Here is a 16,448-nt window from a genome sequence, read left to right as displayed (position 1 = left end):
CAGATCCGAATTCTACCTGGGCTATCACTATGAAGCAACTCTACTTCCCTCATGTTTCCTTCCTTGAGGCTACCACAGGCTCCAACCCTTCTTGGGCTTGGAGAGGGATTATCGAGGTCACAAAGTGTTAAAAGCTGGCTTAATATGGATAGTGGGTGACGGTTCCTCCATCAATAGTCAAGAGGATAATTGGATCCCCTCCTCCCCTGATTTTAAACTTCGACATCCCATAAGGAGGATGCAACATGTTTGCTTGGTGCATGACCTGATTGATGAGGCTAATCGAACATGGAAATCTGAACTACTTAGACAGATTTTCCATGCTGAAGATGCTACTGCTGTCCTTGCCATTCCTTTGAGCCTATTTCCCATGAGTGATCAGCTGAGGTGGGGAGGCACTCGCAATGGTATCTACTCAGCCAAATCCGCATATCATCTGTTGACTAATTTGGAGGAATATCACGCGCTACAAGCATCCACCGATTCTACAGCCTCCTCCCCTTTGCCGATCTCCTCCTTAGTTTGGAAGAAGATATGGTCTTGTTTTACTTCTCCGAAGATCAGGTCTTTTCTATGGAGGTCTTGTGCAGGGGGTCTTGCGACAGGAGTCAATCTCGTTAAGCGCAATGTTCAAGTGGATCCTATATGTGCTAGGTGTGGCAAAGATAGAGAAACTGTGGACCACATCCTATTGGATTGTGACTTTGCTCGAGCCACATGGTTTGGGTCACGACTCTGTTTCTCCCCTTCTTCCATCAATCCGGAATTGCACTCTCTTATTCATAGTTGGAGTACTTGGCCACAGTTGGGGAAGGAGCATAAAAAGGAGCTTGAAGGTCTTGCAGCTTCCATATACAAATTGGCAACTTTGGATAGCCCGCAATGAGTTAATTTTTAATGGCACTGTGTCTTCTCCAATGGAGGTTAACAGAAAAGCTGAAGTTCAGTTTGGTGCTTTCGAGCAGGCTCAAAGAAAGTCTAAAACTCCTTCAGGTGGGCCAGCTAATAGTCTCAGTTCTAATCGCATAGTGTCTTGGGCTCCTCCCACAATGGGTACGACCCTTCTGAATACTGATGCGGCGTTCAAAGATGGCAAAAGAGGTCTCGGTTATGTGTTGAGGAGTTACATAGGATTGCCACTTACTACTACCTCAGAACTTGCACACTTCTCCTCAGTTCTCCAAGGAGAGTGTCTTGCCATTCGTAGCGGTCTGCTGCAGTGTATTGCTGAGTGCTTGGAGTGTCTTATGGTGGAATCCGATAGTCTGGAAGCTATTAAACTCATCACCACCAAAGAAACTCCTCCTGATATCCAACCTATTATTTCGAATATCAAATTTCTAATCACACATTAGAACTTGTAATTTCTCTTATATTCCCAGGGAGATTAACAGCATGTCTGACTCCCTGGCCCAGAAGGCAGTCTCCTTAGCAGGCAGGACTGACTGGCCAGTTACCACCTCTTGGGTGTCCGATCTTTGTAAAACTGACTCCTTGCGCTTTTCCTACGCCTTTAATTGATATTCTTGTTACCAAAAAAAAAAAAATAGAAATCAATTACAAATACCAAACACTTTTAACTTTGACTAATGATTAAAAACAAAAATGGGTGTGGTTCAATCGACATTAACTTATAAAAGATTCAACCAAAAAAAAAAAACACTTGTAAAATATTCCATCATATGAGGTTTGAGTCTTGAGACTGACCACTTTGCACAAAAAATGTACAAGATTAGGACCATCTCTAAACTCATCCCTCTCGGGATCCGCATAGGATTTTATACTAATCGGGGTTGAATCAGTAAGTAATCTTAATTGGATCGGAATCAGCCAAAATCGGTCCCAAAACCCTAGAATCGACACCAAATCTGAAAACCTAGTAATCCTATCCCCAAACCCCAAAAACCAATCGCTCTAAAATGTCCAAAATCATGATCAGGCACACCTGGTTTTGCATGCTGGCACCCCTCATAAGACTCGGATTACTATGGCACACCCCCTGTAATATGTCTCATATGCCCACTATTTTTAATGTTTTCCCACAATGGCCCTCTTCCAAGGCACGAAACTGCACACTATCTGTATATCAAACGCTCTCCCATTATTTATACATGAAAAAGTAAAACTAAACAGAACCTTGGCATAATTGTGGATCAGTTGACCTGCTGATTCATTTACATGAAACAATCAAAGAATTTCTTCCCACCATCAAAATTCTTCTTTTAACCCATATATTTTTCCTTGTTTTACTCAGCATCACAAGGAAAACACAGATTCAAATGTTTCTGTAGATTATCTGTATCATCTCTTTTGAGCAAAAAAAAATCACACGAAGCAAAATACCTACATAGTTTTAGGCAGTGCCAGTAAGCACACAGCAAGCCTAGCACGGTACCTTTTCACACAGTGAATTTATACTTGCCTCGGGTCCTCAGAAGAACATTTTTAGAAGATACAGTTAACAATCCCTTGCTAGGTCACATATGAAATCCAAAATAAATAACTACAGGAAGTATAATTAAATAAATTCCCCAGTGAACTAAGAAAAATGGGGCATGATTATTTGAGATTTACTGTGAGGCAAACTAGAACTAGACCAGGGAAGATGGAGATGTTACCACCCATGTTTCCAATAATGGAAGTAAAATAAAGATGAAAATAAATTCTTGAAATTTTGCAATAGCTAGTCTCCAAGCTCAACAATCTTGACAACTGATGAGTCCCCAATTTTCTGGAAGACCACTATCTGGTCATTAGGCTTGACCAAGCCAACAGATTTACCATGATTCAAGGCAAGTTTCAGTCCAGACTCTTCAGTTGCCCGGCCTGATGTTGCCTGAAAGATAAAGAAAGGAACAGTGAAGCTACAAGCAATAAACAGTGTTTCAGTAGGCTGAAGAATATGAAACATGAAAAAAAATACATACTGTTGTTTATTGGAACCTTTATGCTCTGAATAGTTAAAAACAAACATTTTTTTGGAGATGAATTAAGAAAGATGTGCCCACATGGCCACATCTTTATTTTCTCTATGTCTCATCTGTTATCAAACTGAATTAGTGGAATGCAATTGATATTATTTAATATGCATTGACTAGGAAAAAGGTAATCAGAGCTCAACCTATTCCCATCAAGGACTGTAAAATTCTATTCAGCAGTTGAAGTACATGCAAAATATTTTTAATTTAATTCAAGTATTTTCATATGAATATGATTCTACAACTACTTCCCTTTGATGACCAGAAGCCCCGGGGATCAGGACAGTGCAGGTGCTTGGCATCCCAAAGAAGCCACATCAATATCTTAGTCAATATGATCAACCATCAATCCCCATCTTCACTGCAGTTTGAACACAAACCAACACAGCTATTTTTTTCCCAGTGAGATTTTGGAGCTCATCCAGCATCCGCTGCCAATTCATGGTGGTCATTAGGGGGCTAGGATATCTCTAAATGAGTTTCCTTTTTCAAGGTCCCTCCTGCAGACTAAAAATGACAGCTCAATTAGAAGGGAATTCACAAGCCATCTGACTTGGAACAAGAATCCTTAAGAGGTTTCTAGAAAATGCAGCTGCTTCCAATTTTCCCACAGGTTATTCTGCATTAGAACTTGGATAGGATCTTTAAGGATTTTGATGATACAGCTCTTATTTATGGAACATGTATCTCAAAATAATGAATTGAGTTTCTGGAACTTTTGAGATGCAGCTTCCATTCTGTTTCAGTCTTGAAGTTATTATCGGCATCTCATATTTGTAGCTCTACCATAATAAGGACAAAAATACAATGACCAGAATGCTCATAAGGGATCACCCAGAGCAGCTTACAGGAACACCAAACCAAGTGTTGGGATTAATCAAACCCACTTGTCTAGTATGTATTGAGAAACCAATAATCCAATGTAAAATTACCAAGCACATAACAGAAATAAAATTGCAAGAAAGCAATCACATAATCAACACCAAGAATTTTACGTGGAAAAACCCACCAGTGTAGAGGGAAAAAACCACGGGACAAATATTGCACCAATTCACTATGAAAAAAATAGGAGTATAATGATTCTCTCAAGTTTTTGCCCAAACTTGAGATGTACAAGCAATTAGAGACGATACAAAAGGGATTACCTCACAAGAAGCCAAATCAAGTTCTCACCACAAACACCACATCTCTCAAAGTCTCCTTGCTTTGTAGAGATCTCAAAGTTATAGTAAACCGATCCCAAGCTCCCTACTCTTCTTCCTTTTCTTTTCTTTCTTTCTCTCTTTTTTCCTTTCTCTGGTTTTCCTTTCTGTTGTACGCTCTTCTCTTGAGAACTCACCGCCAAGAAACCAAAGCCAAAAGAAGAAAAAACAAATAATAAACAAACAAAGCCAAAATTGGTTTTACAAAACCCACCGCCTTAAGCCCTCTTTAGAGCCTGACGGTTCAAGTTCTAGGAACTTGGGCCTTGGGCTGGATAATAATGTGGGCATGGGCCCCACCAACAATCTCCCCCTCCAGCCCACGAGGAAGGAGATCCACCACGCGACTCCTCACTTGGAGTCCATCCCGACCAAAGCTGTGCTAAGCTCAAGCTTCTCCCTGGGAACAACCTTGGTCATCATATCTGTAGGATTCTTCTCAGTATGAATCTTCTTAAGACGAAGTAACTGCTTCTCCACAATTTCACGTAGCCAATGATATCTCACATCAATATGCATTGTGCGGGAATGATACATAGCATTCTTGCTCAAGTCCATAGCAATCTGACTATCACAAAATACTACATACTTCAAACCCAATTAACCAAGAAAACGCTTTATCCATAACATCTCTTTACTTGCTTTTGTAGCAACAATATACTCAGCTTTAGAGAATATGCCGAGATGAAGGATATTCAGGCAATCTAATGGCCTCCTCCAGTCTTGCCCCTGCTTCCCACTCTCCTTCCCCTGCTTCTACTCTGCATCCCCCTGTTTCCCACCTCTTTCTTGGAGTTCCGTCCTTGGTGCAGTTCCTCTCCCGGCTCGAGATGGACTTCCCCGCACTTTGTTCCTTCGCTTCAACGGCCCTTCGAAGGTGGTCTGCTGCCCTCTGAACTGCTCTCGGATGAAGCAAAACTTTGGGAAGATTGCCTTGTGGGCAATTTTCTGGGTCCTCGACCTCCTTTTCCTATTGTCAAGCTTTCCCTTTCTAAGCAATGGCGTACCCATGGTACTCTGGATACCTTTATGCTTGACAATGGGTTTTTTTATCTTCAAATTCTCCTCCTCTCTTGACAAAGTTCGAGCCTTGGAAGGTGGCCCTTGGCTGGTGGGTAAAAAGCCAATCTTCTTGCGTCAGTGGACTTGCCAAATACAACTCAGGCGCTTGGACCTTTCCTCCATCCCTCTGTGGATCACTTTGCCAGGACTGCCTCTTCACTTCTGGTGTACTGATGGTGTCAGCCTGATCGACTCTACCTTGGGAAAACCTTTGTTCTCTAATGTGCGTACTCGCAGGAAGGATCGTTTAGCTTTTGCGAGAATTTGTGTTGAAGTTTCCGCTGCGGACTCTCTCCCTTCGTTCATCACTGTCAACGAAGGCGAGAACTATTCCTTCGACCAGGAAATACACTACAATTGGCTGCCGCCTCATTGCCTGGTTTGCAAAACTTTCGGCCACGGCTCCCAGCATTGCACTCCTGTTGGCCAGCCCTTGGTTGCTGAAACCTCTGATCTTCGCTTCAATTCTTTTCCTTCGGGGGGAGTTGGACCTGCTTTATCTGTTGGTATTCCCCTGGAGAGGCTTGCGAGTTTGGCCACTGCTAGAGCTGAGCCGTTGAATCTTCACAATAGGGATGTTCGTTCGGCCTCTCGAGGCCGTTCAAGATCCAAATTCCGGCAACTGAACCATCGTTGGAAGAAAAAGAAACCGCCAGAAAGCACCAAGGAACAGTCTCAGTCGCTGCAGCAGCCCTGGTCAGACGGACATAATCGTTTTAGCCTCCTGGCTTCGTCTGAAGACTCTGACCCTATCTCGTGTCCCGAGAAGCTACAGTTTGAGGTTCTCCCCCGGAGCAGATCTCGCATGACAGAAGATCCTGCTGCCGAGACTTCTATTCTAGGCTTTGGCTTAGAAAATGGTGCTGCTCTTGCTTCGAAGTCTTCGTCTGCTCCTCTGAGGTGTGCAGCTTCTCCCCTGACCTCTGGTTCTTGCGAGTTGTCTCTACCTGATAACGGAGAAGACCCTTCTCAGCTTTCCCCTTCTTTATTGAACCCTGAGACGACTTCTTTTGCTATCTTGAATCATGTGGGCCCCTCTTCAGTTGACCCCCCTCCTCCATGTGGCCACTTGGGCTTTTCCCAGTCTGCCTTACCTTTTGAACCGGGTTCCTTTCCCCCTGGCCCAGTTGTCCCATCCCACTTTCTCTCCTCTGGGTCGGGTTGCTCCATCCCAACCCCTTCTTTCTCTCGGACGGGTTCCAACTCTCTGTTGGGTCCTGGACCCGACCCAGTTCTGATGAAAACTTCATCTTCTATACCCGCTTCTCTTTCTTCCCCTGTTTTACTTCGTCAGCCCCTCCCTACGCCTCCCACTCCTTCTGCTCCCTCCGGCAGCTCTTATCGCCGGCGGCATCATAGTGAAACCAGATCTCTAGCAGTGTTGACCAGGCTCCTAGAGCCTTCGATGCCCCTTCAGCCTTTGTCCAAATGATTCACGGCACTGTCTGGAATACTCGCGGTCTCAACTCTCCCGCGAAGCAAGCTGCCGTTCGTTTGCGTATTAGAGATTCTCGCTCGTGCTTTTGCTGCCTCCTGGAAACCCATATTAAGGAGCCCAACTCTTCCAAAATCCTTGCCTTCATAGCTCCAGGTTGGTCTTTGATTTCCAACTACATCCATCACCCCAATGGCCGAATCTGGCTCCTGTGGGACCCCAAAAAATCTCCATCTCCCTCTCGACTTCCTCCTCTCAATTCCTGCATACCAAATTCTCTCGATTCCTTAGGCCACTTCTCCTTTTTCTTCTCTCGTGGTCTATGCTGAAAACTGCCCAACTCTCGGGTCTTCTCTTTGGGCTGATCTTAGAACCTTTGCTAGCCAAATTGGGTCCCAGCCTTGGGGCCTTGGAGGAGATTTCAACATTATTCGTTTCAGTCTTGAAAAACAGGGGGGAGACCACTGTGACCAGGTTGCTATGAATGACTTTAACGATTGCATTGAGTATATAGCTGTTAATGACCTCAGATGGACTGGGTTTCCCCTTACTTGGAGCAACAAAAGGGCTGGAAACAGTCGCATTGCCTGCAAATTAGACAGAGTTCTTGTTAATGAAGAGTGGCTAAACTCCTTCCCTTCCTCTCATGCCTCTTTTGAAAACCCAGGCATCTTTGATCACTCTCCCATTTCTCTCTCAATTCAACCCTTCACTTCTTTTGGCCCCAAGCCCTTCAAATTTTTTGACATGTGGTCCTCTCACCCAACCTTCCTCTCGGTTGTGCTGGAAGCTTGGCAAAAGCCTGTCCTTGCCTTCTCCACCCCTCTCATTGCCTTCTCCAAGAAACTCAAAAATGTCAAGGCTGCTCTTAAGGACTGGAACCTAAACATCTTTGGCAACATCACCATCCAAGTTAAAGATCGCAAAGACAGACTTGCTTCCATTCAATCTAGGCTGCAGTCTGACTTGCTCAATGATTCCCTTGCTTTGGAAGAAAAAGAGGTCTCTATTCAACTTTCCACCTTACTAGCCAGAGAAGAAAGTTTCCTCAAGCAAAAATCAAGAATCAAATGGCTGGATTTGGGGGATTCCAACTCAGCTTATTTCCATAGGTCGGTGAAAGCTAGAGTTAATTCTAACTCTATTGTTCAGCTCACTCGGCAGGATGGCACTGTTGCTAACACAGTTAAGGATATTAAGGACATGGCAGTTCAGCACTTCAAAGGAATTTTCTCTAGGCCTCAACAGGAGCATGTTTCTGTCCCTATCCAATTGCTCAACAAGTTTGTTCCTTCTGAACTCTTGGATTCCCTAAGTACTATTCCAAAAGAAGATGAAATTGTGAAAGCTATTCATTCCCTCAAGGTCAATGGAGCTCCTGGGCCGGATGGTTTTAGTATGGGATTCTTTTTAGCTGCTTGGGATATCATCAAAGCTGACCTTATAGCTGCCATAGAGAGCTTCTTCCTTAATCCCAATCAAGTCAAGGGTATTAATCACACATTCCTCTGCCTTATCCCCAAAAAGGAAGGTGCAATTGCTATGAATGACTTCAGGCCCATTGCTCTCTGCAATCTTCTATACAAATTCATAGCTAAAATTCTTGCTATAAGGCTCAAGAGTGTGGTGGACCTCTTGGTGAGTGATAATCAAACAGCCTTCATCCTTGGCAGGAACATCTCTGATAACATTCTTCTTTGTAATGATATTGTCAAAGGCTTTGATAGGAAGAATCACTCTCCTTCGTTACTCCTGAAGATCGACATCCACAAAGCTTTTGATTCTCTTAGATGGGACTACATTGCTCAAGTGTTGACTCAGATGGGGTTTCCTGTACCCTTTGTTCACTGGATTAGCTCTTGCATCTCTTCCCCAAAGTTCTCAGTCTTAGTTAATGGCAGTCCGGCAAGGTACTTTGGAGCTGATGTGGGGATTCGGCAAGGATGCCCTCTTTCCCCCTACTTGTTTACTATTGCCATGGAAATCCTCTCCAGGCAGATCTAGCTTTGCACTGACCAGCAGCTCATCTCTCCTATGCCCAAGTGTAAAGGGCTAAAGCTCACCCACCTGGCCTTTGCAGACGACTTGATGATATTCTCCAAGGCTTCGCTTGCCTCCTTAGAGACTATTTTACTTTGTCTCCAGCAATTCAAAGAGCTCTCAGGTTTGCGCATCAACCCATCCAAGTCCCTCATCTTCTTTACTGGAGTTACTGAGGCTGACAAAGCAACTTTCCTAGCCATCTCTGTTTCACTGAAGGTCAGATGCCTGTCAAATACCTGGGGATTCCTTTGATCACTGCTAGACTTTCTGCTCATCATTGCACCCCTTTGTTGGACATGATCCGTAAGAGACTTCAGCTATGGAAAAGCAAGCTTCTTTAGTATGCTGGCAGGCTAACCCTCATTAGATCAGTTCTGGAAGCCTCGTATATCTACTGGTCGGGTATCTATGGACTCCCTCAATCTACTATCAAAGCCATGGAAGCTCTTATGGCTTCATTCCTTTGGAAGGGCTCTGACTCCTCCAAGTTTCTTCATCCCTTGAGTTGGGCTGCAGTGTGCCTTCCCAAGAAGGAAGGAGGTCTAGGCATTCGGCGTATCAAAGAAGTGAACTCAGCTGGTATCTTCAAGCTCCTCTGGAAGATAGCCTAAAAAAAGAAGAGCATTTGGGTTGATTGGATCTACTCGGGCCGCCTTTGCCATGATTCCATTTGGACTGCCTCTGTGGGTTCCGATGCTTCTTGGGTTTGGAAGAAAATCATTGCCAGCCGTCATTTGACTCTTCAAGTCATTCGCTCTACCATTGGTGATGGTCAGTTTACCTAACTCTGGCTTGACAACTGGCACCCTATGGGAATTCTGCTTCATCGGGTTACCCCGATCCATCTACTCCTCAGCTTACATAGGCTTTCATTGGTTGCTGATATTTTAGACCACAATGGCTGGGCTCCCCATCTCTCGGTCCTATCCTCACTCCTATCCGGAATGACCTCCATCCGGTCACTAGAAGGGTTGCCTCAAGAGGTGATTGTGTCAATTGGAACTCCACGCTCTTGCTCCTTCTCTTCCAAGGCTGCTTGGAATTTTATTCGCTGAAAGGCCCTCGTCCTCGGCACATGCTCCTTTAATTCAAGCATCACATTCCTAGGCATTGCTTTACAGCCTGGAGAGTTTTCAACAATTGTCTCCCTACTCGAGCCTTTCTTCGCAGCCGCCAGATCTCAGTTCCTCGTGCTTGCTGCCTCTGCTAGAACAATGATGAAGACCTAAACCATCTCTTCTTTGATTGTCCTACTGTAGCTGCAATCTGGAAGGGTGTGCTCCTTAAATGCTAGCCTGTCCGAAGGCGTATTCTTCCCTTCGCTAGAGAATGGATTTGGATTGATATGACTTTCGCTGGCTCCTCTACTTGTGACACGGTCGGGAAGATGGCTTTCTGTGCTACTCTCAACCATATTTGGATGGAGCGTAATTTGAGAAAATGGACTTCCATCTCTCGGCCTTTCCAAAAGATTTCGGATTCCATTTCCTTTGAAATTAAAGCAAAGCTATCTTTACTTCCCCCCTCTACTTGTAAAGACACCCATAGGAACAGGACCATTGTTCAGTCCTGGGGTCTCTCAAATGTCTCCTTGGTTGCTCCGGCTAATGCTTAGGCTGGCTGGTTGGGCTCTTCCTCTTTAGGGCCTTTTGTAATTTCTTCTCTTCTTCTTTTGGTATTGAAATTCTTATTCACCCAAAAAAAAAATATACTCAGCTTCAGTTGTAGATAGAGCAACACATTTTTGCAATCTGGACTGCAATGACACAGCTCCCCCTGCAAAAGTAAACAAGATCCCTGAAGTGGATTTTCTGCCATCAAGGTCACCTGCCATATCTGCATCTGTAAAGCTTTCCAAGATTTGTTTGGATCCCCAAAACTCAAACACAATTTAGAACTACCCCTCAAATATCTGAAAATCCACTTCACTGCTTCCCAATGTTCTTTGCCAGGATTAGCCAAAAATCTGCTCACCACACCAACTGCATGGGCAATATCCGGACGTGTGCAAACCATTGCATACATTAAGCTCCCAACTGCAGATGAATAAGGAACAGTGGCCATCTCTTCTTTTTCTTCATCAGTAGAGGGATAAGTCTTCTTACTCAGCTTGAAGTGACTTGCAAGAGGTGTGCTAACTGGTTTAGCACTTTTCATGTTGAATCTCTCAAGGACCCTCTCAACATACTGTTCTTGAGACAACCAAAATTTCTTTACTTTCCAGTCACGAACAATCTGCATTCCCAAAATTTGTCTTGCAGGACCTAAGTTCTTTATGTCAAAAGAGTTGAGCAATTTATCTTTCAACCTATCAATCATCTTGCAATCTTATCCTACAATTAGCATATCATCAAAATAAAGCAATAGTATAATGAAGTTGCCATCAGAGAATCTTCTGAAATAAACACAATGATCTGCAACTGTCCTTGTGTAACCGTGGTTCACCATAAATGAATCAAATTTCTTGTACCACTGCCTTGGCGCCTGTTTCAATCCATACAAGCTTTTCTTCAACTTGCAAACCATATGCTCTTTCCCTTTCACTTCAAATCCATCTGGCTGAACCATATATATTTCTTCCTCTAAATCACCATGGAGAAAAACAGTTTTCACATCTAACTGTTCCAACTCAAGATCCAGGCTAGCTGCCAAACCCAAAATAACTCGAATAGAACTCATCTTCACAACTGGAGAGAAGATCTCATCAAAATCAATTCCTTTCTTCTAACCAAAACCTTTTACTACCAAACGAACTTTGTACATCACTAGTTTTTCACCATCTTTCTTGAGCTTGAACACCCATTTATTTTTCAATGTTTTTCTTCTTTTTGGGAGCTCCACCAAATCATAGGTGTCATTCTTTTTCAAAGAACTCATCTCATCATGCATTGCCTTGATCTAGTTCTCTTTATTTTTATGAGATTGTGCTTCCTGAAAGCTTTCTGGCACCCCTTCATCAGTAAGTAAAATATAATCAGAACTGGGATATTTGGTTGATGGTTGGTGCTCTCTTGTAGACCTTCTGACCTGAGATTCTATAATCTCTGGAGGAAGGGGCTGCTCCCCCTGCTTAACACCTTTTGCATCTGGCATGTCTTCACCACCAACTGTCTCTGACTCATCATAATCACTGTGTTCTTCTTGCACCTCTTCCCCATCTGTGACATTATCTGATGGAGAAGAAACTGGTGTGGGATTAGGAGCACCATCTGCAGTCTTCTCAAAATCTACCAAAGTCTCATTCTCATGAAAAACTACATCTCTGCGTCTAATAATTTTCTTCTTTTCTGGATCCCATAATCTGTAACCAAACTCTGCATCTCCATAGCTAACACACACACATGGAACTGCTTTATCATCAAGCTTTGTCCTTTGTTCTTTGGGCACATGTGCAAAAGCTTTGCAACCAAATACCTTCAAATCTTGACCTGTCCACACTTTTTCTGCAGCATCAAAACCCAAAGGCACTGATTGAGATCTATTGATTAGGTAGCAGGCATTACGAACAGCTTCACTCCAGAATGGCTTAGGCAACTTAGCCATTTTTAGCATGCATCTGACTCTTTCCACAATGGTGCAATTCATCCTCTTAGCCACACCATTATGTTGTGGGGTACCAGGAACTGTCTTCTCATGTCGCATTCCATGCTCTGAACGGTAGCTTGCAAATTGAATAGATGTGTATTCACCTCCGTTATCAGTACGAAGACACTTCAATTGCTTTCTTGTTTCTCTCTCCACCATGGCATGAAATTTCTGAAAATGCTGAAATACCTGGTCTTTTGTTCAAAAAAAATATACCCACACTTTTCGTGAAGCATCATCAATAAAAGTATCAAAATATCTATTTCCACCTAATGACTCAACCTTAATTGGACCACAAACATCAGAGTAAACCAAATCTAACACATTAGATTTTCTAACTGATGACTTATTAAATGATACTCTATGATGTTTCCTAAATAAATAGTGATAATAAGAATTTAGTGACATACCTTTGGCAAAGGGAATGAGAGACTTCTTTGCTAAAATGTGCAACCCCTTTTCACTGATGTGAGCCAGTTGCTTGAGCCACAAATTTGGTGAAGAATCATCATCAATTGCATTCGGCCCATCCATACACACCTTCATGTATGTCTTATATAGTGTATGACATGCTTCTCCTCTAGCAAGTACCAGTGATCCCTTGGCAAGTTTTCATCTTCGACTGCCAAAATCATTCTCAAATCCGAGTCGGTCCAAAGCATTGACAGAGATCAAATTTAGGTGAATGTTTGGAACACGTCGCACATCCTTTAGAGTTAATGTGCACCCAATGCTAGTTTGAAGGCACACATCTCCAATTCCAACAAATTTTGAGTAACTACTATTTCCCATCTTCACATTCCCAAAGTCTCCTGCTTTATAAGAAGTGAAGAACTCCTTTGTGGAACTGGCATGAAAGGATGTCGTTGAGTCAACTACCCACTCAACACCATGGTCTGCAACATGGTTACATTCTTCTTCATCAAAAGAAAGCACCACCAGGTCTTCAGAATCAGACACAGTAGCTGCAGTATTTTTTATCATCTGAATTCTTTTGATTTTTCTCCTTTTTCTGTTCCTTCTTCAATTCCCAACAGTTTTTCTTCAAGTGACATTTACCACAATGATAACACTTTCTGCCTTCTTTGGATTTTGACCTGCCTCTGGATTTACTGCGACCTCTTGGTCCTTTGCTTTTACTCCTAACCCCTGTTCTCTGTGATAAGAGCCTGTGAGCTATCCAAACATATATCTTTTCTTCTGGTTTCTTCATTGAATATATTGTCTTTCACCACACTCAGTGATAACACACCATCTGGAGCAGAGTTATTCAATGAAACAACCAAAGTCTCCCAAGTGTCAGGCAAGAAAACTTTATTTTGTGTAGTCTTCCCCTCATAGAGACTCTCCAATTTTTTTCAAAGTGCTTAGGCATTGGTCTCTTTAGCAACATGATGAAACACACAATCATCAACCCACTTTCTGATAGTACAAATGGTTTTCCTATTCATCATGTCCCATTCTTTTTCAGTTTTATTTTCTGGCTTGGCTTCGATTCCCTCAATTGGATCATACAAATCAGTGCAATACAGAATGTCCTCCATCTTGGGTTTCCATATAGAATAATTAGGACTAGTGAGTTTAATCATCGTACCAGATAACTCTTCCATCTTAATACACACCAAACACTACGAATAAAACAACCTGAGAACCGCAGCTTTGATACCTGTTGGGATTAGTCAAATCTACTTGTCTAGTGTGTATTGAGAAACCAATAATCTAATGTAAAATTACCAAGCAAATATAACCAAGCACATAACAGAAATAAAATTGCAAGAAAACAATCACACAATCAACACCAAGAATTCTACATGGAAAAACCCTCCAGTGTAGAGGGAAAAAATGTCGGGGCAAATATTGCACCAATCCACTATGACAAAAATAGGAGTATAATGACTCTCTCAAGTTTTTTCCTAAACTTGAGATGTATAAGCAATTGGAGACAATACAAAAGGGATTATCTCACAAGAAGCCAAATCAAGTTCTCACCACAAACACCACATCTCTCAAAGTCTCCTTGCTTTGTAGAGATCTCAAAGTTACAGTAGAAACACATGACTTCAAAACCAATCCTAAGCTCCCTGCTCTTCTTTCTCCTTCTTCTCTTCTTCCTTTTCTTTCCTTTCTTCCTCTTTTTTTTCCTTTCTCTAGTTTTCCTTTCTGTTGTATGCTCTTCTCTTGAGAACTCACCGCCAAGAAACCAAAGGCAAAAGAAGAAAAAAAAAAATAATAATAAACAAACAAAGCCAAAATTGGCTTTACAAAACCCACCCTCTTAAGCCCTCTTTAGAGCCTGACGGTTCAAGTTCTAGGAACTTGGGCCGTGGGCTGGATAATAATGTGGGCATGGCCCCACCAACACCAAGATGATGTTTGAGAGGGCTCCAATACTATACTCCCAGACGAGTGATCACTCCCTCTCCCTTAGTTGTTGAAAGTAAGGATTTATATATCGGTATCGAGTACCGTATCAGAGGCGATTTTAAGAGACATATCGTATTGGAGAGATGCAAGATATGCCAAAGATATGCATGGAAATGGTCAAGAAATGCATGGATGTGCTTATGATACATATAAAATATAGTTTTGAAGCACAAAACACCTTATTATGCAATATGTAAATACATATCAGCTTGATGCAAGAATGTAAATCGTTTTTACATAATCTAGTGATGGATAACAACAAAAAAAAAAAAAAAAAAAAAGTAAGAAAAGAAAAGATTTGAGCACCCAGAAAAAAAAGAGATCTACAACTTCATCACTTTTTCGTCCAAATTTGTTTCAATTCATGATTTGGGCACTGTAAGTCAACAAAACTTGTTGAAATGCTGTAGTGTAGGCTCGTTATTTAAGTCGGGTATGATATTTGAATTCCAACTTACTGTGTAACTCTCGATCTGTTTCTTCTTCATACTTCTTCAAGGAAGGGATGTCAAGCGGTAGATATCCGAAACCATGAGGAGAGAGACCCAACCTCCGATCTTCTAACCAATCTTCTTTCTCCTTTTTGTCATGTAAGGCTCAATACGTGTGTCCTGTATTTCCCGTCCGTTGTGGAAATTAAATTATTTCCTCCAACTCATTTCGAAGAGAAAAAAAAAAGTTTCCAAGACCTTCGGTTGCTCTCAGTTTTGTATTTCGCTCATGATTTCTGTTTTGCAGGTTTAAAGAAGGTGTATCAAGTGTTTCTTACTTGTATCACACCGTATCGGACCCGTATTGGAGAGTATGGGATTGTATGTCCCATATCGATCGATACAAATTTTTCTTAAAAATAAGTATCGTATCAAAATACCCACTGATTCCGATATGTATCGGCCGATATGAGACCTACCGATACTTAAAACCCTGCCTGAAAGACAGCCTCCAAGTGACAAATGTGGTCTTCAAATGTCTTTCTATGCACCAGATAATGGGGGACAGAATAGGAGAAGAGAAGAACTAGAAAGAAATCAGAATTTCAGGGGGGGGGGAAGAGAAGAAGAAGAAGAAGCAGCAGGGGAGCAGAGGGGAAACCTTGAGAAGAAAAAAGCAGTAGAGGGGGGGGGGGGGGGGGAGGAGTGCACCCACACAACTCAAAAACTCAATTCATTCTTTTCTTCCATAATTTCAATGATGGGGAAGTACATCATATATAAAGAGAAATTAAAGAGTCCTAAAAATAGAAACTACCCATTACATAAATAAATATAATAAAAAAAGAAGCTAGCTTAAAACTACTAAGCCCCCACGCAAGGACTAGATATAATCCAAAATTATAGGAAACTAACAACCTATCTCTAAAATCTCTCACGCAAGGCAGCATCCTCCTCTCCATCGATCTCCTATTTTATTCCCTTTATTCCCTCCATGCGAGCTGGCCATGGGACCCACACAATCTTGATCATTATATCTATTCCAGTGCTGATTGATAACTGTCCTCCTAGGCTCCCACAAAATCTATTAAATACCCTATAAATCAGCTATTAATTATCTCCTCCAGTGCTGATTGATAGCTGTCCATCTAGGCTCCCACGAAATCTGTTAAATACCCTATAAATCAGCAAATTAATGGCTAATAAATATGAAGAATCTCCCACAATATTTGCTGGATTGATTGGGTGGGGGGGGGGGAGAATACAGGCTGGCTGATAGCTAAAATTT

General features: G+C 42.3%; 2 protein-coding genes across 3 annotated transcripts in view; one reads left to right on the top strand and one right to left on the bottom strand.

Annotated features, from left to right (window-relative positions):
• Window positions 1-238: 238 nt before the first annotated feature.
• LOC122650798 lies at window positions 239-1,355 on the top strand. The gene is made up of 3 exons (XM_043844178.1): window positions 239-407; window positions 591-720; window positions 806-1,355. The coding sequence occupies exons 1-3, from the start codon at window positions 239-241 to the stop codon at window positions 1,353-1,355; spliced, it is 849 nt and encodes a 282-aa protein (XP_043700113.1).
• Window positions 1,356-2,639: 1,284 nt separating this feature from the next.
• LOC122652561 (pyruvate kinase 2, cytosolic-like) overlaps window positions 2,640-16,448 on the bottom strand; it is a 90,071-nt gene continuing 76,262 nt past the window's right edge. For both annotated transcript variants that reach the window (XM_043846344.1, XM_043846343.1), the window contains one exon: window positions 2,640-2,836. In XM_043846344.1, coding sequence (XP_043702279.1) covers window positions 2,684-2,836 — 153 coding nt within the window. In that variant the 3' untranslated portion in view covers window positions 2,640-2,683. The remainder of the gene's footprint in view (window positions 2,837-16,448) is intronic.

Source organism: Telopea speciosissima, chromosome 2 (assembly GCF_018873765.1).
Source record: "Telopea speciosissima isolate NSW1024214 ecotype Mountain lineage chromosome 2, Tspe_v1, whole genome shotgun sequence".
NCBI lineage: Eukaryota > Viridiplantae > Streptophyta > Magnoliopsida > Proteales > Proteaceae > Telopea > Telopea speciosissima.
The sequence above is the reverse complement of the archived record's forward strand: the minus strand, read 5'-3'. Positions and strand labels throughout refer to the sequence as shown.